Below are 26,142 nucleotides of genomic sequence, written 5' to 3'. Positions count from 1 at the left end.
AGACACTCCTGACGCTCACAATTCAAGAATTTCTTTCTCACCTATTACCGTTCTGAAATGAGTTGGACTTGTTTGAGGGTAGGAAATTTGTCCCTCGCTCAGATTTCATCAGATTTCAAACACTGGAAATGAGGCACTTTTTTCTCTCGTCATATCTTTTTGATGGATTTCCACAGAGCCCTGAAAATTTCCATAACTGTTCACCAAAGCCTGCTGTTTCTTACGGTGAAAGAATGATTTTGATGCTCCATATAGATTTAGAGTTACCAAAGGTTGTTTGAGCGCAAGTCAAGGCAGTTTTTGCTTCGCCTCTACTCAGTTACAGTGTATTACAAGTCATATATCTTTAATAATTTATGTTTTATCTCTGAATTATGAAGACCTGAAGATTCCCCCATCTCTTCTGAATAAAACGATGCCTGAATGACCGTTCTAGCCTCTACGGTTAGGAAATTATGGCCATTTGTTCGAGTGGAATCCTGAATGTCAGAAATACACTGAAGAAAACTCACAACTCTCTCTGTGTCTGTGTCTGTGTGTGTAAGGGCTGACTACAGCAGGTGCAGCTAATTTAACTGACCTACATATACCAAGCCCAGACTCTCCACAGCTCCTGTTCCCTTTACTGTCTGTGTATGTGTGTCTGTGTATCAATATTTCTCCTATGTTTAAGTATTACTCCTCAATCATAGTATTTCTGCTAAAACAAAGTACTTCTGCTACATCTCAGTACTTCTGCTAAATCATAGTATTTTTGCTAAATCATAGTATTTTTGCAGAATCATGGTATTTGTGCAAAATCATGGTTTTGAGGCCAAATCATAATATTTCTGTTATTTTATAATATATGTGCTGAATATATTATATGTGCCAAATCATAGTATTTATCCCAAATTATAGTATTTATGCCAAATTACAGTATTTCTGCTAAAAAGCAGAAATAGTCCTTTTTAGCAGGAATTTCTGCCAAAAGACAGTATTTATGTTAAAACATAGTATTTCTGCTAAATCAGAGTATTCCTGCCAAATCATAGTATTTGTACTGAAACATAGTACTTCTGCCCAATCATAGTATTTGTACTGAATGATAGTACTTGTGCCAAATCATAGTATTTGTTCCAAAGCATTGTATTTGTATGGAGTCATAGTATTCCTTCTAAATCATAGTATTTCAATTAAATCTCAGTAGTTTTATTAAAATGCAGTATTATTGCCAAATCATAGTATTTGTACCCAATCATAGTATTTTTGCCAAATCGTGGTATTTGTGCCCAATTAATAATTCTGATATGTTATAGTATTACTACTAAGTCGTAGAATATCTGTTATGTTATAGTGTATCTGCGAAATATAGTATGTGTGCCAAATCATAGTATTTATACCAAATTACAGTATCTGTGCTAAAACATAGTATTTCTGCCATATTGTGGTATTTGTGCAAGAACATTGAACTGTTATGTTATAGTATTACTACTAAGTCATAGTATTTCTGCGTTGTTATAGTATTTGTGCTAAAACGTAGTATCTCTGCCAAGTCATAGAATTACTGCAATTTCATAGTTTTTTTTAGGAAATCTGTTATGTTATAGTATTACTATTAAGTCATAGTATTTGTGCCAAATCATAGTATTTGTGCCAAAGCATCGTATTTGTATGGAGTCATAGTATTTCAATCAAATCTCAGTAGTTGTTGTTAAAACGCAGTATTATTGCCAAATCATAGTATTTGTACCCAATCTTAGTATTTCTGCTAAATCATAGCATTTGTTCCAAATCATGGTATTTGTGCAAAAACATAGTATGTCTGCAAAACCATAGTATATCTCTTATGTTATAGTATTACTACTAAGGCATAGTATTTCTGCCAAATCATAGTATTTGTACTAAATCATAGTACTTGTGCCAAATCATAGTATTTGTTGCACATCATAGTATTGGAACCAAAACATAGTATTTGTCCCAAAGCATCGTATTTGTATGGAGTAATAGTATTTCTTCTAAATCATAGTATTTCAATCAAATCTCAGTAGTTGTGTTAAAATGCAGTATTATTGCCAAATCATAGTATTTGTACCCAATCATAGTATTTTTGCCAAATCGTGGTATTTGTGCCCAATTAATAATTCTGTTATGTTATAGTATTACTACTAAGTCGTAGAATATCTGTTATGTTATAGTGTATCTGCGAAATATAGTATGTGTGCCAAATCATAGTATTTATACTAAATCACAGTATTTGTGCTAAAACATAGTATTTCTGCCATATTGTGGTATTTGTGCAAGAACATTGAACTGTTATGTTATAGTATTACTACTAAGTCATAGTATTTCTGCATTGTTATAGTATTTGTGCTAAAACGTAGTATCTCTGCCAAGTCATAGAATTACTGCAATTTCATAGTTTTTTTTAGGAAATCTGTTATGTTATAGTATTACTACTAAGTCATAGTATTTCTGCCAAATCATAGTATTTGTGCCAAAGCATCGTATTTGTATGGAGTCATAGTATTTCTTCTAAATCATAGTATTTCAATCAAATCTCAGTAGTTGTTGTTAAAACGCAGTATTATTGCCAAATCATAGTATTTGAACCCAATCATAGTATTTCTGCTAAATCACAGCATTTGTGCCAAATCATGGTATTTGTGCAAAAACATAGTATGTCTGCAAAACCATAGTATATCTCTTATGTTATAGTATTACTACTAAGGCATAGTATTTATGCCAAATCATAGTATTTATGCCAAATTACAGTATTTCTGCTAAAACGCAGAAATACTACCTTTTAGCAGGAATTTCTACCAAAAGATAGTACGTCTGCTAAATCAGAGTATTTCTGCCAAATCATAGTATTTGTACTAAATCATAGTACTTGTGCCAAATCATAGTATTTGTACCCAATCATAGTATTTTTGCCATGTCATCATATTTGTGCTGAATCATGGCATTTTTGCCAAATCGTGGTATTTGTGCCCAAATAATAATTCTGTTATGTTATAGTATTACTACTAAGTTTTAGAATATCTGTTATGTTATAGTGTATCTGCGGAATATAGTATGTGTGCCAAATCATAGTATTTATACCAAATCACAGTATTTGTGCTAAAACATAGTATTTCTGCCATATTGTGGTATTTGTGCAAGAACATTGAACTGTTATGTTATAGTATTACTACTAAGTCATAGTATTTCTGCGTTGTTATAGTATTTGTGCTAAAACGTAGTATCTCTGCCAAGTCATAGAATTACTGCAATTTCATAGTTTTTTTAGGAAATCTGTTATGTTATAGTATTACTACTCAGTCATAGTATTTCTGCCAAATCATAGTATTTGTTTGAATTTGAATACTGCATTATCACTGTATTATGTAGTGGCTAAGTAGGGGCTGTTTACTAAGTGCATCAGTGTAAATAGGTCATCTCTTGTGTTGGACTGCCCTCTTGTGGCGCCTTTTGGGTAGTGCCTTAGTAAACGGGAACCCTGTAAAAAGTGGTATCAGACTGATTTGTAGTGGAGGAATTTGTTGCCAGTTTTCTTAATCTTTAATCTGTATGCATGTTGTAATGCATACCCTGTTCTTAATCATAGAAACCACACCATATCACCTCTCCACATCCTCCTACTGTATGCCATACCTCCCTGTACCATCCATCTGACCGCAATAAACTCCACCTGTGGTAATCTAATCCCTGGATGTCAGCCTCTCCTTCTGACCGAGGATAGTTACTATTGCAGCACCACCCAGCATTAAACTGACGTACACCATTCTGTACAATAGTATTTGTGCTAAAAAGTAGTACTTCTGCCAAATCATAGTATTACTGCTATTTCATACTATTTAAGCGAAATTACAGTGTTTCTGCAAAAACACTGCATTTCTGCTAAATCATAGTATTTCTGTAAACTTATAGTACTTGTACTCAATTATAGTATTTGTGACAAAGTGTAGTATTTGTTCCAAAACATAGTATTACTGGTAAATCATAGTATTTGAGCCAAATCATAGTATTTGTGCTAAAACATAGTATTTCTTCCAAATCATAGTATTTGAGCCAAATCATAGTATTTGTGCTAAAACATAGTATTTCTTCCAAATCATAGTATAACTGCACAATAAAGGTTCTTGAGCCACATCAGTGTTTGTGCCAAATCTTAGTATTTCTTCTAAATCCTAGTAATTCTGCTCAATGATAGAATTTCTGCTATGCTGTAGTACTTTTTTCCTAGATTGTAGTACTTCTGCTAAGTCAAAGTATTTCATGTAAATCATAGTATTTCTACCAAGTCCCAGTGTTTCTACTAAATCATAAATAATGTTTTAGCACAAATTGTAGGATTTGGCAGAATATTCTGTGTTCCAGCACAAATGCTATGATTTGGCAGGAAAAAAAATATTATTTAGTTTAAATACTAAGTTTTAGCAGAAATACTATGTTTAAACTTTAAAATATTCTGCTATTTCTGCTGATGTTTGTTATGACTTTTGACCATTGAAATGAATGGAACACATTATCAATGGCCTCACTGATTTTGCATGCTGGACTGAGTTGTGTTTTAGCTCAGTGAGATAAGCGTCCGTTCTCAGACTGGGAGGCCTGGGTTCAAATCCCGCTTATGGCAACATTTCTTTCAGTCAACAGTTAAACTTTGTTAACTCTTTTCAACACAAATTTAAGCTTTTTCACCCCTTTTCAACACAATTTTCGTTTTTTTCACCACTTTTCAGCACAAATACCAGCTTTTTCAGCTGTTTTCAGCAAAAACCTCTTTTCAGCACAAATTCTGCTCATTCAACTCTTTTCAGCAAGATTTTCAGTTTTTTCTGCTGTTTTCAGAAAAAAACTCTTTTCAGCAAAATTCTTCTGATTGAACTCTTTTCAGAAGAAATTCTGCTGATTGAACTCTTTTCAGCAAAATTTTCAGAGTTTTCACCTCTTTTCTGCCCAAATTCTGCTTATTCACCTCTTCTGAAACATTTTCAGCCTTTCCACCTCTTATCAGCACAATTCTCAGCAGCTTCTGCTCATTTCAGCACAATTGTCAATCTCTCCACCTCTTCTTTGTGAGAATGACTTTGGCTCAGTGAGCTAAATAGCTGCCCTTAGACCAGGAGGGCCAGGTTTGAATCCTGCTCAGGGCAACCTTTTTTTTTTCAACTTTTTCAGCTTTTTTCTGCAGACATCTTCAGCGTTAAGGCATCCACACAGCATTTTCGCAGGAAATGCAAATTTTTCTAGTGTTTATTTGAATTTGTAGCAATTACCATTACATTTAAAAGGCCATATTTCTACTTTGGACAAAAGTTGATTTGAAGCTATTAGATATCTCTTTACAGGAGCCTTGTCCAACAAACTGAGCTTGACTGGTTAAATTTACACTGTATTAACAGTGTTTTGACTGAGTGAAATATTCCATTACTCTGCATCACAGCAAAGCCTGCTGTAATATTAGCATTCTGGCTTTAAATGGAAAACAGCAGACTGCCCAATTGCAAAATCGATGGGTTTATTTACTTACTAATGTTCACAAACAAAGACAAATACTGTGTGTTCACACACAGTGGGCCGACCGAGGGACGCTGTGGCTTTAATGTCCAGCGTTGCACGGGATTTAAACACAAATGTGGCATGAAACACCAACTGTGAGCCAGCCAAAAAACAAAGTGGACAAGTGAAGAACAATCTCTCTGTTGAATAGTTTCACACATTAACACGTTCCCGTTACCCCAAGCTCTGGAATGTAACTGTTGTTATGCATGCCAAGGCGTTTGCGTGCACAAAAAAGATTAAACCTCTACTGGTCATTGCTCTCTGACGCTGAGTTTCTCAATTTAACTTTGGCAGTCCCTTAATGCGAAGTTCATTTACCACTGTCCTCATTTTCTAAATTTGTAAGTTGCACACTTTCTTGCTTTAACAGCCTTATGTGTGCATTCTTAGTAAAAAAAAACAAAACAACATGTGGATTTATGTGGATTTGTTTTTATTTCACGGGTGATAAAAAAGTCAAGCTTGTTGTCTCGCTGACAGCCAGAAGGCTTGCTGTGAACAGCACAGCCTGGGACCACAAATTATATTTGCATCGTGTTCTCTAGCTAGCTGGGATCCTGAGGGAAAAGGTAAAAATGTTCACTAAAATTCACTGGAGTACGTTTCACTGGAATGAGCACACTTGCAAAGTGCTGAAAGAGCAGCATGGCTTGGAGACATTTATACCAGGTCTGAATTTTCCGAGCACAACTGGAGCTCAGGGTCAGCAGGCCTGCAACCCAATCAGTGCTGTAATCTTTTCCAGGATCCCACTGCAAGCATGCTGGTTGCTAAACGCAATCAGCAAATCCGATCTGCTAGGCCATTTGATCACTCAGCGTACAACAATGGGGGGAGGGTCTGTCCTTGTGCACATCTAAGGGACCCCCAAAAGCAGCTAATAGAAATACCACTACACAGTAAACCCACAATGACCAGCTGTTCCCTGCACTCATGTCATTTGTGACAGATCTGGAGCACATCAGCAATTCAAGGGAATTGTGACCGAGCTTCTAAAGATGAACATGCTTTTTGATATATTTTTGCAGGGAAAGCACACAATCCTTCACCTGTAACCTCTGGATGGGTAGAATCTCCAATAAGCATCTGACCTGTGTGACTCCTTTTGAGCACATAGGTCAGCAGCAGCAGTTCTGTTCTGCCTGCCGCTTTTGGCAAGATGAAATGTATGACGGCTATTAATCCAAAGTGAGACAACACGGACAAAGACACAAACAGTTCACTGAAATTTGCTAAAGTTTATAGATGGTAAATGGACTGGAACTTGTAAAAAATGTTTCTACTCTGATGGCTCAAAATGCTTTCTTTTTACATTTTTAAACAAGGTTAAACAAGTCTTATTCAAACATTCACATTTTTCTATACCTAAGGTCTTTATCTAAGATTCCTGTGCACACACATCAATAGATGCATCGGGGGCAACTCTGGTTTCAGTATCTTGCTCGAGGATACTTCGAATTTGAGTAGCCAACAACCTTCTGATTGGTAGATGACATGCTTTCCCTTCTGAGCTTTTGCCAAATTTTGGATTAATATAGAGGTTTTTAGATATTCTTCACTGACATGGTCACACAGTGAGGGTAAATTCATGGCATACTCACAGAAATGTCCTCTGGCAGGCCATTCGGCACCTCCACTGTCCTGTCATTTACTTGCACGTTGCCCCGTGTGACGAACTGGATCACAGAGGAAGAATCCTGTCGGTGGACAGATTATGGACTGCTTTAAGAATCACAGCAACCTGTGAATGAATTTATTACCCTCACGGCTTGAGCCTCACCGTCTTTAAGATTTCAGTGTTGAGTAAAACTTTTATATCTATGCTCAAAGCTTCTTCTTTTAACTGTGGACCCAGGCTGCAGGAGATCGTCATACAGGCTCTTCCAGGCCGATCACAATCCTGTTAAAAAAAAGATATTTGAAAAGCAGTGAGAAAAAAGAAGGACGTGTGATAAACAGATGTTACACTGACTAAAAGAAAATAAAAACAAGAATCCTCATAGGGGGTGACTCTCAGTGACCTCTGAAAAGTCAAAGTGCAACATGAGGGCTGTATATTTACCAAGACTTTCCGTCCTGATTTGGTGAAGAAGGCAAAGATGGAGTGAAAGATGCTCTCTTTGTCCTGGGGGATGGTGCATGGTGTTGGGTTCCTATGAGGAGTGCAGTTCCCTCGACCGTTGGCCACCTGAAGCACAGTTATTTAACAGGCATGTGTGACATGGGTGCAGAAGAAAGAAAGCATTTTTGCCAACCTGCAGACAGGTTTGGGAGTGACATCGAAAATGTTGACGCATGTACTTTTGTCACCTAAACTGGACCTATCTCGCTATTGTTAGGAGTCTCCAGGGCTCACAGGAAGTTCTCTCCAAGAACAAGTTGGAACCCCTCCCAGACTGTTTTCCCCATATGGAGTGATTTAGAGGTGTCTGGTTTAATGCCCAGCCCCAAGACAGCATTTCCCCTTTCCTCTCTCCTCAGCTGGACCTGAAGCTCTAGAGGTGGGGATCTGCTAGAGTACCACCCAGCATGTCTGAGCTTTTATTGCAGAATTTTCCAGTGTCCTGTGTTTCTGCTGCATTTGCTGGCATGAAGAGCCATAGGCTCCACCAGCAGCTGCACTAAGTTTGGCAGGATGGGAGATTTTGTGCAGAAAAACTGCAAAAGCCTGAAGCTTTTATATATCACGAACAAATGGAAATGTGTGTAAAATGTAAGAAAACCTGACTATAAAACATAACTGCGCTACTGTCCGATGTGCCACAGGCTGCATGCTTTGTTAACAGCTTTATGATATGTGGTTCCAGGCAAGGGATGGTACGGTGTAGTAGCCAGCCCCTTCAGGTGTCCCACTCCCATTTTGTGCAAGCCGTCTGAGTCCCCTAAAGTGATTCCAGATGGCTGTAGGAGGGTGGGATACAGTCAACTCTGTCTGCCCATTCACAGTCAATACAATTAATAGTTTGAGCACCCCCATGATCTACCTGTATGAAAAGCTTTGTGCAAGGGTTAAGAAAATATTTCAACCTGGTAGGAGTATTGTGTTTCTTTGTCAAAATGCAAAATGTTGTGAAACAAAATGGGCGGCCAGCTTCAATAGCAATGTCAACATTTTTGCTTCAACTTTCACTGGTCCTGTGGTGCCCCACACTAAGCATACTGCCCATGTCCTGAACAAAAACCCAGAGGTATAGCAGCTCTCAGTACATAAAAGAATGCTTTGGAGTGGATACAAACAGCTGTGCCATGAGGAGCAAAACAAGCAAGAGTGATAGGCTTTTGCTGGATAAATGAGTTAAATATGTGGCTTCCTGCAAGTTAATAAACTAATAAATAACAATTTGGTCTGGATGAATAATGTAGATGGACTGCTGCTGGCATCCACCTGTGTTTCAATGATGTGGAACATCTCAGCTCCGTTGCCAGTCAGCCGGTTGGGAATCCTGATGTCCACTCTGGAGCCAGGCAACCTGCTGGGGCCCTTGTTTATAGCCTGGAAAGACATCACACAGAAAGAAAAGACGGATAAATATACAAAGAAGCATTTTTAATACATATTTTGGTATCTATTCTCTTCCTATAGTACCTGAAAAGTGAGATTGAGAGGTTGAAAGTTGCAGTCCATGTCTTCTAATTGGACAAAGCGTGAGTCTTCAATGGAGTTTCCATACACAAAGGAGGTTGGTGTAATCACACTGCAGTTCAGGAAGGTGACGAAAGATAATTTATTTAAATGACAAGAGACAAAATTATGTTCTAAAAAGTTCCATAAAAATTTTCGGTTCGAGTCGGGCTCTGCTCGACAGAAGCTTTTCCTTTATCAGCAGACATATTTGTCCAGCTTTGTTCTAAGCCTCCCTTCACATTAAAGACAGCAGCCTTATCAGATGCCAGAGTTCTGGCAGATTCGGGCTGTTTTACATCTCTCTCTCCCTCCTCTGTGAAGCAGAGCTGTGATAAAGCATTCGCAGATAAGGCTTTTCAAGTTGATATCCTCCATACTGACAAACACTCCCTCGCTTCCTGTGAGCCAACTGATGGGCAACCAGCTCAAGTCGCTGAGATAGCTTTACATTTTGCAAAACAGTGACTACACTGTTGTGGAATTCATATTTGTCTCGTTCTTACCCAGTGATAGTGGTGTCGGTCTCGTGAATCAGAGGGATGGAGATATCCAAAAAGTTGTCATTGAGATTGTGCTCGGGATTGGCGCTAAAAGAAACAAAGATCAGTGAAAGTGAATATTTCGCTTACAATTATTTGTGTAGATCAATATTTACATTTGCAGTTATATTTGAGCTTCTCACCTTTTTGCTTGAACTAAGAACTGCAACGTGTCATCTTCTCCAGAGAGCCGAGTCGTGTCAAAAATCACTGCAAAATGATACTGCAAAGACAAAAAAACCCCAGAATAATATGGGGTGTCATATTCTCAACTATGGAAAGCTTTTTAATGCGATGAAGTATGTCTGTCTGTCTGACACTGAACTATTCCCAGCAGGAGGCTGGTTACAGAGGAGGTTAAAGCACGAGTACTGCATGCAGTTAATTCTACCTTAGTTTGAGCTACCTTAGTCTGCGCTCTCATGAAAGGAAATCCCACTCGGCACTGAAGGAAGTCCAACTCGACAAGCTCACAGGAAATACCCTTCTCTTCCTGCAAAAAAGAAAGATAGACAGAAAGAGTCAGTGGATGCGATAAAGACAGACTGACTGGAGACAGAGGGGGTGACACTCACGGTGACCAAAGACACAGCGAGGAAGGAGCACTAGGCAAGACGCAGAGCAACTGGTTCTGATAGTGGAAAAAAATCGGTAGTAGCTTTTGATGTTAAAACAATGGCGACTGGTGGACATACCTGCCAGCATTTGGGGTGTAGTCAAAGATTATTATTAAAAAATATAAACAAACCGACTCAAGATTAGGTTAAACAAAGAATGCACAAAGCAGTGATGGCACACACATCTTAGCGGGTGGGTAATTGGAAAACGTCCAGGCTGCGTGTTTGGAAGCTTGTCTAAACAATATAGAGCTTCACCGGCTGCGCTGTATAAACACTCAGGCCTTGACCCTTACGAGGAGTAAGAATTCCTTTAGCGAGAGTTCACCGAGAGGCTGTCAGCTGAGCTCATGTGCTGGGAGAATGAAAGAGGGCAGAGATGCTTCACAATTATAAATCTAAAAAAAGAGACAGCCTAGCGCTCCTGGAAAAGAGGCTTTGGGTAAGTCATACAAAGCATCTGCATGCACGGGCTGTTGTCCAGTTAGAGTCTGTGTTTATAACACTTTTCCAAATATGACAAAGGAAAGAAGTGTGAGGGTTGCCTGTGCTGACATATTAAAGTGTAGAAATCCATCCACGGTATCATCCCATTACCCCTTATTCAGCAGTTCTTAGTAGCAGCCCAGGGTGTGGTCGTGCCCTACATCTTCATTAAGTCAGCTTAAATAAGCAGCGCTGTGCTCTGCGATTGAGACTACGGTGACCCCGGGCAACTGGGGATGAGGACCCCAGCATAACTGCCAATGATGGAATTTCCTCTACTTCCTGTATTCCTCCGTGCTGCTGTGCAAACACTGCCTGTCCCGTGGGGCTGGGCAGGATTGGGAAAGTCAGCCTGTTTACCCATCACCCACCTGGCAGCCCTTGAGAGAGAACAGAGCATTCGGACATATTTTCAATTCTCTTCTCTTTCTCTGTCAGCAACACATACATGCTGGAGTTCTTGCAAATGGTAGGGTCATTAAACATCACCAGGACTGTTTACCCTGCTTTAGTGTCAGCTGAAGCATCTACTGGTGCAGTTCATCAATGTGGATGACAATACACAGGAGGCCTGTGTCCTGCATGTTCTGCGTGTCTCTTCATGTCTTCTTTGGTATTTAGACAACTGGATTTATATTGGTTTACTTTTTCCACACCAGTGTCATCACCTACTTTTTGCTTTCCACTCAGGTACGAAGATGAAGAGCTACAGTACCTCTGCTTTCACAGCATGTGTAAAGTGTCACTTCACTGCCAAGAAAATCGGTGATTCATATATTCTTGGGTCTGAGGGTCCACTGAAATTCACACATTTCTTTGCTGGAACTTCTGGGCTTTTCACCACAAAGCTGACTTGGTCCAACTGTTAAATAAGCCGAAACCCACCATGACAGAAGCATTCAGATCCTTTCCTTTAATGAAAGCGGTCATAACTCTCAGAATGACAAATGTGTGCATTCAAAATAAATGAACGAACTGAACTTGAAGTGTTAAAGGTAAAAGCAGTAATTATGTAGAGTGGTTTATATTAAAACAGCAAACTCTTGGTGTATTCCCATATTACTGCTTACATGAAACAATGATTTTGATTACATTTTAATTAACCCATCATGTTTAAATTTTACTTCCAAACTCTACAACTGCAGCTTTTCATTTACACATGCGGACAGCTTTGATCATTCTTTGGTTATATTACGATGTACCGTTTCCAAATCTTATTCTACACAAACCCATAATTGGCACCCAGTCTAATCTCAATGTAGTAGTTTAATCTAACAAATCACAATTTCAGATGTAGTTCTGCTTTGTGTGCAAGGCTTTTTGTAAAGTAAGTAAAAAATTAGTAAGTTAAAAATGTAGCCGAGTCCTCTGAAAAATACAAAGACACGAGACATTTGTCACAGGTCCAGCTAAAACTGACTCCTTAAAATATTTCAATAAAAAAAGAAAAACAAAACAAAACAGAAGCCAGCAGAGCTCCTGAAACCAATTCAGCTCCACAGTTTTCTGACAGCTTGTGTTGCAAGAACAACAGAGCCATAACCCACTCCGCTCTTAAATATGAGGGGAGTACAAGTTCACGCTTTGCTCACTGGAGAAAAAGCCTAAAGGGAGGGTTAGGAGCTGACCTTTACTTCACCAGAAAGGGGTCACATCATCACCTCAGACTTCTCCAGTAGTAATTAGAAGTGTGTGAAAGCGCATACAGCGGTAAATCTTCTCACCGGCCTCGTTGTCACCTGCACATACTGTTCGCTTCCTGCTCCCTTTGTGCAGCAGAGAACTTTGACTTATCAGGTTCCTGAACAAAATGAGGCTCTGGGGCTGCTGGTAATCTGACACTTAAAGTCAGTCACTTTCATTAGATTAACTTTGAAACCGAAACACACTCAGTGTTTTTCTAATATTTGCCTGCAGCGTATATTCTGTTTAAATTCAATTTTGCCATTGTCGGGGGTTTCAAATCCTGCCACAGGTTGTATCTTTTACCGTAATGGCCTCATCCATCACAGGGATGAAACCCCCCCGCCCCGACAAACCATCCAACTGAAGATAAGCACAAGGTCCGTTTTTTTTTTTTTTTGGGGGGGGGGCACAGAAACTCCTTCCTGATGAATGCTGTCAAAGTGCACCATCTGACGTGGCGTCACGCTCAGCTACAAGCAGCCTTTGTGACAACAAGTGTGCAAAAGGACGTGAGCAGAGGCAGAGGTGGACACTGTGAAATCAATCGGCAAGGAAATTCTCTCAGGTTTAATGTGGGATGGCAGTGGGTAGATATTTCTTTAACAGCGACAGAATGCTAAAATCATTAGAAGTCTATATGAGGAGCAGGTCTGATTATTCCCCATCCCCATGAAGGTCAGGAATAATCCACATATATCTAATTAAATGTGGCCCTGCGAGAGTAAGAATAAGTCAAGCTTGTGGAAATACAAATGTGTGTTGTGCCTTGTTCCCATGCATACAGCTCATTTGTTGATGACATGGTGTGTCTGTCTTAAATGAGTCAGAGGAGCGTTTGACAGCTCAGCCAGAGGAGCTGCCCTCTGACACGGGACAGCTGCTGCTGCTCCTCCTGCTGGGGCTCTCTGGGTTTTTCTGCTTTCATCTTCACGTCTACCTACACAGCTGGGGCAAAGCTTTAAGCTCCCCAGTCGTCACGCAGATCTGGCTTTCCCACTGTTTAGACTGTGTTCCTGACATATAATCATATAGTCTTTTTAAATAAACATTCCTCGGGAAAATGTACATCACAGCAGAACACCAAGGCCATCCATCTAACACGTGTGTGCAAAATATGGTTTTGTAAATCATTACGGCCTCAGCTTCGCTTGTACGTTACTAAAGCAAAAAAACAAACTGTCAGATTTTAGATATAAATATGTGAACCAGAGTAAATAAATAGCAGATACTTCAAGAATCACAGACCTTCTGCCAGAAGTTGATGTAGAAAACTTCCCTGGAGAAGTTCAAGTAGATGTTTGTGTCATAGGCGTCATCGCCAGCGTTGGAGATGGTCAGGTTCAGAGAGACGTTCTTCACTCCTCCAAGGGCCAGATGGGGTTTGCTATGCAAGCTGGTGGGTGCACAGAGTAAACAGCGTACTTCAGCAATTAAAAACAATCACTTGAAGAGCAGTAAGTACAGCTTTGTATTAAGTAGCCTGCATTTTTCTTTGAAGTTTTTAGTGTACAAAGAGAAGTGCACCTGCAGGAGAATAGCTGTTTGTTTTTGGAGCACAACAAAGAATATATGCAGACAAATGAGTTGTTAGGATGACAGACATAAACTGTTGAGGAGAGAACAGGAGATAGATAATAATGGAAAGGGAACTCCCTAACTATGGAAAAAAAAAACCTATGGATCCTCTCCAAGCATGCGTCAGAGTTCCACTACCCACACCCTCATGGCCCATGATGTCAGCTTGCTTCCTTAGTACTGGAAGAAAAGAATGAATCTGAGCTACGAAGTAAAATGTTTTTACCCAGAAAGCAACAGTTTCCCATGAAGCCTCAGGTCCGCGGCACAGTCGTCTGACAGGCAGTTCTTCTCAAACCAAGTCTGAAAAGGAAACAGTACAGTACACAGTTCAGATGACCTCATGCCCTGAACACACCGACTCCACATTCAGGGGGCGGTGTTGCTTTGCTGTGTGAGCTGTCCAGTAGTTTTGCATCCACAAAGCTATCTTTCCCTTAATTAGTCAGAGGATGGGCTTTGGTTTAAATCATGAAGGGAAATTTAAGTCGAGCGTTAAAGTCTGATGCAAAGTAGATGAGTTTCAGATCAAACGGATTCTGTAGATGCTGAAATGCAACTGCCTCGCTCTTTCAAGAAGTGCATACACTGGGGGAAACACATGTGGTCCAGGTTAGAGGTGCTCGCAAAGAAAATAAATGAATCAGTCTTTTTGGACTCCACTCAAGAAAAGCTAACACAGGCAATAATAAGCTGGTAACCAACACCAAATCATTACAACCCCACATTGGAGCCATTTCCTTCGTTCCTACTGTGGTTTGCAGGAAGACACTTCTGTCTTTTAATATCAGGTTTGGCGGGGGTCACTTTTAGTCAGGAAATGAAATATATCATAAATTGAGCTGGTAGGAATTAACTGTCAACCTTTTACAATAAGAGCAAGGCACACTTAAATAGACAGAACATCTTATAAGTAACATTTCACTGTATTTGTGTAATTTGTGAAAATAGAATGAAAATTACAGTGAATGTGGATTTAGTCTGAACATATTTATCGTACTGTTACACAAGATTTGATTTTAAGAATGACAAATCCTGTGATTCCTGCAATTTACTTTAATGATGGGATCGGCTTTCTTTTTTTTCCAAAGAAGTAACTCAGTCAGTTATTGGTTTTCCCTCAAGATCCTGCTTTAATCCTGCAAATATTTGAAAAACACGCAGTGAAATAGCTGTTCATGATCCTCAAAGACAGGCTACTTTAAATCCAACGGCTGATAATATTGCTCCATAAAGAGTCAGCATCAAACTTTATTAGGTGTTGCAGATACTGCTGTGAAAAACATGAATTTTACTCTTCAGGATTCGTTTTTAAAGCAATCCCCTTCACTTCACACTTAAAAAGCTCTCCGTACTTCATTCCTCGCTGCAATCTTCTTCCCTTTCCTCCATCGCAGCACTGGAGTGAGCGCGGGCAGGTCTCGCTCCTGGGGTCCTGTCAGCACGTGGGTCCCCAGGCTGTAAGCCACCTCGAATGTGATGGCTGTGAACACGTCCTTAACGTCCTTCTGTGGAGAGCAAAAACAAGGCTAATGCAGGGGAATCTGTCCAACCACAGACACACTAAAACTAAATGTAACCTCAGATATATAACTGTCATGCAGCTGTCTGGGTGATTGCAGTAATTTAACATCTTTCTCCGATTAACGCCTGGCGCAAAGACACATTACACTGCAGATTACCGGAAGATCACACAGTCTGAAAATGTCATATCGTAGTGATCAGTCTGCCAGGGCTGCACGCAGACACGAGTACACTGATAAAATCACGTGAATTGGTTTGTATGGATGGCTGACACATCTCATCAGCATCAATTCATCTTTGACCATCGTTAAAAAGCACGAGCACCAGTGCAGATTCTAAGCAAGGCACTTTTTTTTCTTTAAAAAAAACCTGCTGGCACTGCCTCTGAGAGATATATTGGCATTCCTGGCGACTCCATCTGAGACCATAAAAGAAGTGTTTGATTTGGCATCGGGTTTGGAAACGCAGACAGAAAGAAAACAGAGCTAAATGTGATCAAATCCTGCATCTTCATTAGATGACAGCACTGAAAGACATACATGGGAAAAGCTGATACTGATGTTGGTTTTTCATCTCTTTGTCTACTCAGCTCTTTGAAGGCAGCTTGTCGGGTCTAGTTTTGGTCTCGCTATCTAAAAGCCGCAGCAGAAAAACACACACACACATGAGCTCCAACTGCAACCGGTGTCCCAGTCCTTGACTGATGTCAGCTAACACGGAGCCAAGCCCACAATGTCAACACAAAGGGCTTCCCGGTGTCTTCCGGTGGCCACTCGTTCTTTTGCACTTTCTCTCTCTTTTTGTCCACCCACCCATCCTCTTTCCTCAGGCAGGCACAGGGCCAGTCTGGGCTTTGACATGAGGCATCACCAGTGCCAAACCCACCCAAATCATCAGCAATGAGAGAGTTATAGCAGGAAAGAGCAAACGTTAGTGCAGCACATGACAAAAACAGATGATTTAAGGCTCGTTTGGGAAACGGTGCTCATCACAGATAAAGACAGATAATATCCGAGCGTTTTTAATTAATTTCTGCCATCGTGTGCTTGGATCTCCTGCCCAAAACATAAATAAATCTGACTTCGATTTTATTTTCCAGATTAAAAAAAACAATCATTTTCTTAATAATAATAAGTTACTCAGGTAGCAAAGCAAGATGGCGTCTTTAAAATCTTCATTCAGAAACAAGATTTTTCATCTCAAATCCACCGTTCAGCTCATTCCTCTCAGTGTTGTTCTACTGGCAGGTCACCTAAGCTGGGAGGTAACAAATTTGTGACACAATTAGTTATTGCAGGATATGTATGAAGCACTGGCAAAGCCCTCAGTGTTAGCGGCAATTAAAGCCGAATGCATGAAATGGCCCCTTTCCGCTGGCCTCTGAGTGAACTGACCCCCTGGGAGATAACTGCTTGGGTCTCCAGTCCCAAATTCCCACTGCTTATCTCGCATTTTCACAAGCCACAAGGGAACTGGAGGACGTAATGGCTAGAAATAAAAGTGGGGTATTTTTGTCCAATGTCCTGCCTAAAAGTGACCTCTGTGTGCATGTAAATATTAAGAAACATCCCAATGAGCTTGCTGTTGTCAATCATAACAGAGCATCTGTTTTTGTAGAGATGTAGGATCACTTAATCCTTGACGCACCGGACCGAAGACTGCTAATTGACTCGTGAGCTCCCAAGACTAACAGCGCACTCACATTAGAAGAACCAGACTCTGTTTGGTAACACTTGGCCTAAGCTTTTATTATCCCTGGATCAATGCCGCCAATTGCCCCACCCGGATCCGCACCCCTCGCTGGGCCATTTACTCCCACCTGATCCTTCTTTTAGTTCCTGTATTTATGGAACAGAGGAGCTCCTGAGGTCCAGCTGAAAAAGACAGTTGCTAGTGTTTACCGCCTGCTACCTATATTATTATGGAAATTGAAGCAATAACTGCTCCTTACATGCTGGTGAAGTTCAGAGGCAGACTTGTGAGAGGCCATTCTGCCACTCAACAGGCTTGCACTGTGTTAAGCCTCATTTAAACACAGAAGCCGCAGGGTGCGGCACGGGTCTCAGATCAGATAGGACAATGACATGAGTGGAATTTCTGATATTTGGAGGCCAGTAATTCATGTTAAACATATAGCTCTGAATTAGCCCTAACACTAGTTGCTCAGAAACAGGGTCTAGCATTGTAATCATCAATGGCTACCACACAAATCCTCATTATATGGCTCATTATATGCAATATTTGTTTCTGTTGGACTAAAAATATTTTTGTCCCTTTCTATCTCCTGGTCTCGGTCTGTGGATGCTGTAGTGATTTTTTAAAATTTCCCATAGAGATTTAAACCATGTGAAAAAAAATCCATCTCTGGAGAGAGAACTGCCAATAAAAAGGCGAAATATTCTGCACCGTCACTGAACAGAAGTCTGAAACTTTTGATCATCTCTGGGGCAAAATTACTCATTAAAGGTTCCAGTCAATACTGTGGAGATGCCAAAACTCAGCAGGAGGCAGCTGTTTTCCAGCAGTACCCACCTTAGCTGTAAATTATTGGCTGTAGGATGAAAAATCGGCACGTTAAAGCAGTTTGCTTCTTTTACAACAGGCTCGATACAAGTGCTTCCCGGTTTATTATTCATATGTATTGAATTCACAGGACACAGATCAGCTTGCTACGCCGCATGTTTTGAAAGAAAACAAGTTAAGCTGAACACTCCCTCGCTCTGGAACAAGACTTCTGCCAAAATACTATTTCTGTGCTCCGGTTCACACTCAGGACCCATTTATTTGGCACAACAGAGCATAACTCACACCTTTACCAACCACTCTTTTCCCTTGACATTCATTCCTGCTCCCCGAATGGATTTTTCCCACGCACCCATAACGTAAGCATAAAGTACAAAGCTTGCACGATTTTAATGAACATGGCTACCGTGTGAATTAATCTTAGCCTTAAATTCTAGTGCTAGAGCTAGAGTTTCATATGTTAATCTGATCAACAAGATGGCAGTGCACCAAGCTGCCCCATTCATGCTCATGGAGCAGCTCCATCATGGTGGGTGCGGGGAGGATGACGTCAGACTGCAAAAGGCTCTGATCTGCACTTTAAACGCCTCATGCTTGGCTGAGATGAAGAGCTCCGTTCTTAGCCAAACCATTCCCTCAGAAGCATATAGCTTAAGCCTGGTCATGGGAAGTCTTTATTAACTTGGGAGGGAAATGTGAATACAGCACTCCTTTTAAGGACAATAGATGTTTGGATGACTTACAGGTTGAGGCCGTTTTATTTGAGGGCTAAATGCCAGGGAACTTTTTTTTTTAATGGAAAAACCTTTTTTTCCTCCTTATGTGATGAATGGATCCAACCTGTTAAAGGTTAGGAGTAAGGATGTATGCTGAGACACAAGGAGACAACGTGAAATTGAAAGTATTTATAGTAATGTCTGCAGCATATGGCAGGCATGCACTTACGCAGCTTATCCAAGCGTGTTCTTTAAAAAAGTCTAGAAATAAGACAATTACAGAAGGTTTTAGTGACAGAAGGTCAAAGTACAGCAGCTGCTCTGCTCAGAATAGGTTAGCAGATGTTGAAAGGCCTGGAATGACAAACTGAGTGGGAGTAGGGAAGAGCGTCGTCTGGTTGTTTCTGCTAGAAACCTTTGGAGGAGTCAAATAGGAGCAGCTTCAATCTGTCTGTGAAAATCATCCTCATGTGTCATGGCAGAAAGATTAGAGACTGGACCTGTGGAATCATCATAATTCCTTAAAAAGGCAGACCAGCAGTCTTCACTCTTAAACTGGAAGAGATTAAAATCACACATCTCTTACCGTATAACAAATTTGACAGGTCTTACTTGATTTATCTGCAATGAACTTCACTCACATCCACAAAAACCACCCTTTACATCCTGCTAAAATCCCCCAAACTCTTCAAATTGTCATTCCCAGAGGCAGGATATTCTTTAAAAATCTAAATAACTTCCTCCAAGGACATTGTGAAGGACTTTACAGTGGGAGTAACAGCAGACCGGTGAGGTTTCTCACCATTAAGCTTTTATTGTGGCTTTCCTCTAATCTTGTTACTTTAACTGTGCCTGAGGGCACCATTGTTCTCTCATTGTCTCGTCACACAGTTTCTATTTTCCTTTAAAGGAAATGTGTATGTTTTCTGCATTATTTTGAGAATGAATTGATTTTTAGAGTAGGCCAAAGAAACTGAAAAGTTGATACTGTGAAGATGTACATGGTGGTTGAATGCTCATCTAGTAGACCTGACCTACTAGGAGTGATGTTGAGTTGTGTTTCTGATCACACGGTGTCTAGAAAATCAAATGTGCCCTTTTCCAGTAACTATTGTGGTCCGCTAGGACAGTGATTATAGTGTTTGACATTTGGCCAGATACTGAGTCAGTGACATCATTTTCTTCAAAGACGTCACTACATATGGCCGACAATACAAAATATTATAATATAATAAAATGTCACCTTTTAGATGGCAGACCTAAAAGCTAATCCATGCAACAGTTGCAGCGCATTTTTATCACATAGTGTAGTTGCGTTTGCGCCCACTTGATTGAATTCAGACCAATATTCACTCAGTCTCAGCTCTGTGTTGTTCTTCAGTAATTCTTGCGGGAAAACTCTGTAAACGTAGCTGTTTAATGAGCCACTTCTGTCTGCTGGAACTGGTAGAGTACTGGTGGGTTTTCAAGCTTTTAAGCAGAAAGAAGCTGCCCACTCTGGCCAAAAGCAACACTATGAGTCTCAGTGAGAATAAACCAAAGCAATAAAATCATTGTCCTACCTGCGAAACAATGAACTGAAGCGAAACAGCTCTATAAAGCTGAGGGGAACTGCAGGTTGAGGTGATAAAGTTTTGTTGCAAGTGAACCCTTCGCATTGTTTTTTACATTCTTCCATTGATATATTGGATTTTAAAAAAAACTGTCGGCATGGCAGCTTTGAGCAAAAACGTGTCGTCTGAAATAACAATATGAATCTGTGAAACTAAACATGCTCTTTGTGGCCTGTATGGTTTACAAAACAGAAAATGCTCTTGGGCTGTAATACCATCAGTCTGTCCAAAACCAAATGATTCAGACTAATCTGAAAATGCCAGACTACCAGTCATTCAAAATGTATGCAGCAGGCCTTTGAAAACAGTTCCCATTCAAAATGAGCCATGTTTACGCCAACCAATGGAAAATATTTCACTCTGTCTGATGTTAGTTGTAGAGGCAGCGATTCTCAGATGCGAGTCCAGCTTCAGGCACCAACATGATTTATCGCACACTGCAAGTCCACAAGCTGTTTGACACCAAAAAGAAAGAAAATCCAAACTTGCGTCAGACTGATGACACAAGAGCAGCTCATCGTACTTATCTTCTAAGTAACTATGTAACGAGACAGAGATAGTCCTGCTTTTTAAGTCCATGATACAAACTAATGTGTGGATTGTGTAGTTCTGGTAATTAGGAGTAAATTGTGCTTTCAGTAAACAGGAGTGGCCTACTGTGAACCTCTGAGCAAATAAACTTCTACTGGTCACTGTGCCACTTGGACAACATGGAAAAATTATAACAGAAGTGAAATTTCCCATCAGAATCTGTGGTACTGTTAAGGTCCTAGACTCATGAAGTGTTCACTCTCCACTTGTTTGATTTCATGTGTTCATGTTATGTTCAATGTCCAGTTTGTCAAACTCATTTCAAACACCTGACAAATTTGCCCTGAGATTAGATCATCTTTCATTTCAACCCTGCTTTCACCCTCACAGTTTTAACAAACAGAACACTGAATCCTGAGCGCAAATTTTCTGTGAAAACATAAATGATCCAAATCCTATCCTTTAGCCAAGGCTGAGCGACCCTGTGGTGCATTGTAACGTCTCCCATGAGCAAACACGTATTTTCTCCAGGCTAAAACAGATAAATAGCATAACTGGCAGGAAACGTATACCATCTGTCCTGTCATGCGTGAAACCACATCACGAACAGCATCAAGACATACTTGTGCTGCTTTCATGACAGCGTGGAGACAGGAAACATTCATTTGCTTTGAAAATGCTGATCAGAATCCTTCTCTCACTAAGTAAAAAAAAAAAACTTCCCCTGAAACACTCACCTCTTTGCTCCAGACTTCCAGTAATTCAACTCCCTCCTAAATAAATAAAAAAACCCACGGGTAAGGAGCTGTAGATCTTGCCTTCAAGAATTCGAGAATTTATTGCTTTTTAAAGCAATGTTCACCTAAATACAAATTACAGAAAACTTTTATGCTCTCGTATGCATCATGAAGAAGGCATTCAGCATTTGACCCTCAGACAGTTAAAGCCACAGCTGGGATTTATAAAGGAGGAGAGAAAGGTGCCTCGCTTCCCCTGTGGAAATTCGCAGATGGAATTGGTTTACTGCTCAAACATACCAAATTCATCAGCGTGTTATTTTTACTACATTCCATCAACAGCAACTTGATTTAATGCCAGCGCTAACTATAGCTGCATTAGAGTAATATCTGGATTTGAAATCTAGCCAGCCACCTATAAATACACAGATGTTTTCCCTCATATCTCGGTTCGTCCTTACTCGGCTCCCACACTGTGACACTCTTAACACATTTTTTTTTTTTGTTTCTGGTCTATTTTCAGCATCACTACTACATCTCATTTAAGCACTTCGCAACATTCTTGAAATGTTGGAAGCTGGAAGGCGATGCAGTGGAAAGTCAGCAGCTGACTGAGTAAATAAAAATGGAATAACGTGTACTGGTGTATAACTTCTTCATTTCTCTGCACAGAGCTCCTGTCACCATCATGTCCGATTATCTTTAATCCCTTGGCTGATGTCTATTGTAACCTGAGTGACATGTGCAGAGTCACCACAAGGACACGTCCTGAGAAGCAAAACAAACCTAGCTGAAAAAAGGAAAGAAAAATCCCAAGGAGATCCTTTTAAGGAAACACAAACGGTGTGTCCTTAGCTAGCTTTTAAGTCTGTACTGGAGAATATTAGTGATGCTAGTCACAATATGGAAAAAGAGAACAAGATAAATATGAGTTTATCTCTATCCAAATGAGATAATACAAAGAAATACTGTTTTAAAATGTGGCTACTTGCATTTATATATCTGATATATTATCTGGAGGCAGATAACAGAGCGATAATAGAGATATTGAGAGGCATGAGCGGATTTTGTGAGCTGGTGATGCTGGTACGGTGTTAAATAGCTGTAATTAACATTAACATGTTTTTTTTTTTTTGCTACAATTGATTAAATAATTTGAAAGCTGTACAATATATGCCAGAACTGTGCAGAAGGTTGTGTTGCACAACCAAGCCAGTCATTTCGATGCTTTGGAGTTTGATACTGAACTATAAAAGCAACTCAGTTTGCGTGCAACATCACCAAAGTAAGGAAATCCCATGTGACTTCTCCAGTCTCTTTAAAATTGAGACTGAAGAACTCACTTGGATGACTGACAAAACATTTCTCGCACTGAAAGCGCAACATCCACATGAACAGCATCAACTTTCTGGGATGACACTAAACGTACAACAGAGAGAAGCATGGACAAAAAGTCCAAGTATTACTGTTCACATAAAAGTTTGGATGCTTTATTGTTCAAACAAGGCTGCTGACAAACGGACAAACCTATCAGATACAGGTGATAGTCACAATGAGAACTACAAAATTTGCTGGCTCTTACACAATTCTTGAAAAACTATTGTTTATATTTCGATTGTTGCTGTTAGATGTTAGCCCCCTTCCCCTAAAAGAGTGCACGAAGTGTTTCTACTTTATAGACGTGTTTAGAGCTGGATAATATCCAGACTTTGGCACAACACTCACACAGATGTATATGCGATCAATCAGGGTTGCAAACATAAAGACTGCCATGACTGATCTCGGCGGGGTTAGTAATGTTAAAATTATATTGACCATTTGCTCAACCCTGCTTCGTCCTAAGATTTTACATGGATTGTCATACAATTTTTAAGAGCTGTGCACTGTTTTCATTTCTATTTGTAAAACAATTGCATATATGTTTAAGAAGCAGGCTGCATTTAATTGCGTTATGTGTTTTCTTTTTACTTGAAGTTATTGTAAAGAAAACCAGTTTTCTAGTAAAGAAAACTGGTTTTCTTTACAAAAGCGATATTAATTTTAGTAAATTATTTTTAAATGAGCTAGTACAAATTATATAATTAAGAATGTGTTTTTGATGTTTAAACTTTATGAAAAACTTCTTGCAGGAGTCCACTCTGAGTCACAGGAGAGGTGGAAAATAAATTTAACCTGGGTGTCTACTGTCTTGTGCAGTCTGGGAGATGATTGAATGTTAGGGTGGGTACAGTTTCCTCTGCGGTGGGGTCGGGTGGGCTGCCCCGGGTCCTGTGGGGCTGGGCGGTCCTATTACCGTAGGCCCCGGTCTGGATGGGCCTGGGCTCCCTTGCCTTGGTGGGTGCCGAAGGACGGGGGTGCCTACTGTGCACAGCTGGCTGCCGGCAGAGCCGGCGGGCACGCCACTGCTACCCCCTCTGGCTTCTGCTCCGTGGCTACTGGGTGACCCCTCATCTGGGGCTCTCCTCAGCTCTTCCCAGGAGGGTGGCATGGATGCCCCTCCTTGGGGTCTCGCACTCTGGGGCCTCTGGATGTCTGGAGCCTGGATCTCCTCCATGCCTGCTTCATGCTCTGGGGGACAGGGCTATGGCTGTCTACATCCTCTAGCAGACCGTTACATGGGGAAACCTTTTGAATACAAGCGGGCTGATCCACACAGCTGTGCACACGGGTGTTCACTGTCGATAGACATAAACTACACCTTTATTGGCTGCTATTTCCAAGCACATTGTGTGCTGTCGGTCCTGCTTGCTGCACAACAACATTCAATATTTAGTATTTACTGCTGTTTACACTTAGCTAGGTTAACGTGATGGTGTTGTGTTTAGTATGTTGCTCTGTTTGTTTTTTGCTTGTTTTCTTTTTTTTTTCTCTCAACAGGTGATCCAGGAGATTTTTTTTCTCTTCTTTCTCTTTTTAAGTGCTCTCTCTCACTGTCTCTCTTCCCTTATGTTTTTCTTTTCCTTCATCTTTCTTTCTCCCTTTCCTATCCCTCAGTCATGTCTGTCCCGTCATTCATGAAAAAAAATTAGGTAACGTACAGAGAGATTAACGTCCTCCAAGATCCTGATTAATCTCCTTTGCGGACAAACAGGAAACGTGTTATCTGTATTCCTACGCATTTAATTAAATAAAGAGCACAACTGCTAAAAGGCTGAGGATTCGTTTTGCTAATTTGGGCATCATGTTACGACAGCCTAAAAGACACCACACTGTAATAATGGGTATTTATTGAAAAGGGCTGTTTCAGTCCCAGGAGAAAACATTGCTCTGATGGATGAGATGCCAGCAGGGTGGAGCAACTTAAAATGTGCTGTTTTTAAAACAGCAGTGTGTTTGAGAGTGCGTTTGAGTCTATCCCATCCTGGTGATAGAGGACATCTCCAGATGTTTCCTGCAGCTGATTTCATCACTGTGTTCAAATCTGGGGCATTTTTATTTCACTGTTATTGTTGGAACCATTGTTTTCTGACAAAGCCGCGATAAGACCACAGCACACACACACAAGTTTATCAAATCCACCTGATGGACGTACATTACAGTCTGCGCTGCATATAAACAACCGTCTTGAGTATATATTTGTTCCATTTCCTTTGTGGCAGATCCTGTCTGTTTACACAGGAAGGGGAATTTAATGTTGTCGCCACCAGATGTAAACAGACACTATTAGCAAACGGCAGGGAGAAATAATAATGGCAAACCTGCTGGGTTATTAAAAAAACAACAACAAAAAAAACGTCATTAAGACGTATCACAGCATCACAGGCTGCTCTTACGAAATACATAATCTATGTTTCCTCTGCAGTGAAGTCGGAAACATGGCAGGAGAAACTCGTTCATTGTGGTCAGACTTGGCCACCCATTATGTAGCCTTGCTGTGGCATCATGTGGCAGTAACCCGGCCAAAAGACTGCAGAAGCATTTTGCCCGGCGTGCTTAGCTGCCAAAATCAACAAATCATCAAATCTGCCCAACCTCTGGTCGCCTTGATATGAGTAACAACGATAGATTTACTATGGCAACAACACAGAGTAAGTGTAACAAGCAGCCATCCCAAAAATAATACCTCGCTTGAAACTCGCATACACACATATGAAAGGAAATTAACAAGAACTCTGACTTGTTTTATGGTAACAAACGTCTGCCGGCTGTGCTCTCACAAAACAGCCCTGCAGAAGACCTGTAATGTTCATACTGGCACAGCCATGTAGGGAAATCCTGAGGAAAACATTTCCCTGAGCTAAAATTATCCTGAACAGCTCTTCTATAGCATTCAGTAAATGCTATTATCATTCAGCTGAAATCATTTATATGATGCTGCCTATGACAATTTCTACTTGATTTATTGTTACTGCACACAGCTTCAGTGGTTTTTGATTTTTTTTCCATTATATACTTAATAAATAGGTGCTTGACTTGCTGC

General features: G+C 40.3%; 1 protein-coding gene across 1 annotated transcript in view; it reads right to left on the bottom strand.

Annotated features, from left to right (window-relative positions):
* Window positions 1–26,142, bottom strand: part of itga9 (integrin, alpha 9) — a 55,017-nt gene that overhangs the window by 6,356 nt on the left and 22,519 nt on the right. The window contains exons 16-26 of the mRNA XM_086259832.1: window positions 15,434–15,586; window positions 14,305–14,381; window positions 13,749–13,896; window positions 10,121–10,207; window positions 9,858–9,937; window positions 9,679–9,762; window positions 9,137–9,245; window positions 8,936–9,043; window positions 7,613–7,738; window positions 7,331–7,450; window positions 7,152–7,247 (exon numbers count right to left, since the gene is read on the bottom strand). Of these exons, the coding sequence (XP_086115958.1) occupies window positions 7,152–7,247; window positions 7,331–7,450; window positions 7,613–7,738; window positions 8,936–9,043; window positions 9,137–9,245; window positions 9,679–9,762; window positions 9,858–9,937; window positions 10,121–10,207; window positions 13,749–13,896; window positions 14,305–14,381; window positions 15,434–15,586 (1,188 nt within the window). The remainder of the gene's footprint in view (window positions 1–7,151; window positions 7,248–7,330; window positions 7,451–7,612; window positions 7,739–8,935; window positions 9,044–9,136; window positions 9,246–9,678; window positions 9,763–9,857; window positions 9,938–10,120; window positions 10,208–13,748; window positions 13,897–14,304; window positions 14,382–15,433; window positions 15,587–26,142) is intronic.

Source organism: Aulonocara sp. 'chitande type north' Nkhata Bay, linkage group LG13 (assembly GCF_057382095.1).
Source record: "Aulonocara sp. 'chitande type north' Nkhata Bay isolate Kocher_YH1m ecotype deep benthic linkage group LG13, A_spYH_male_GT1.1, whole genome shotgun sequence".
NCBI classification, from domain to species: domain Eukaryota; kingdom Metazoa; phylum Chordata; class Actinopteri; order Cichliformes; family Cichlidae; genus Aulonocara; species Aulonocara sp. 'chitande type north' Nkhata Bay.
This window is presented reverse-complemented; position numbering and strand designations above follow the sequence as displayed.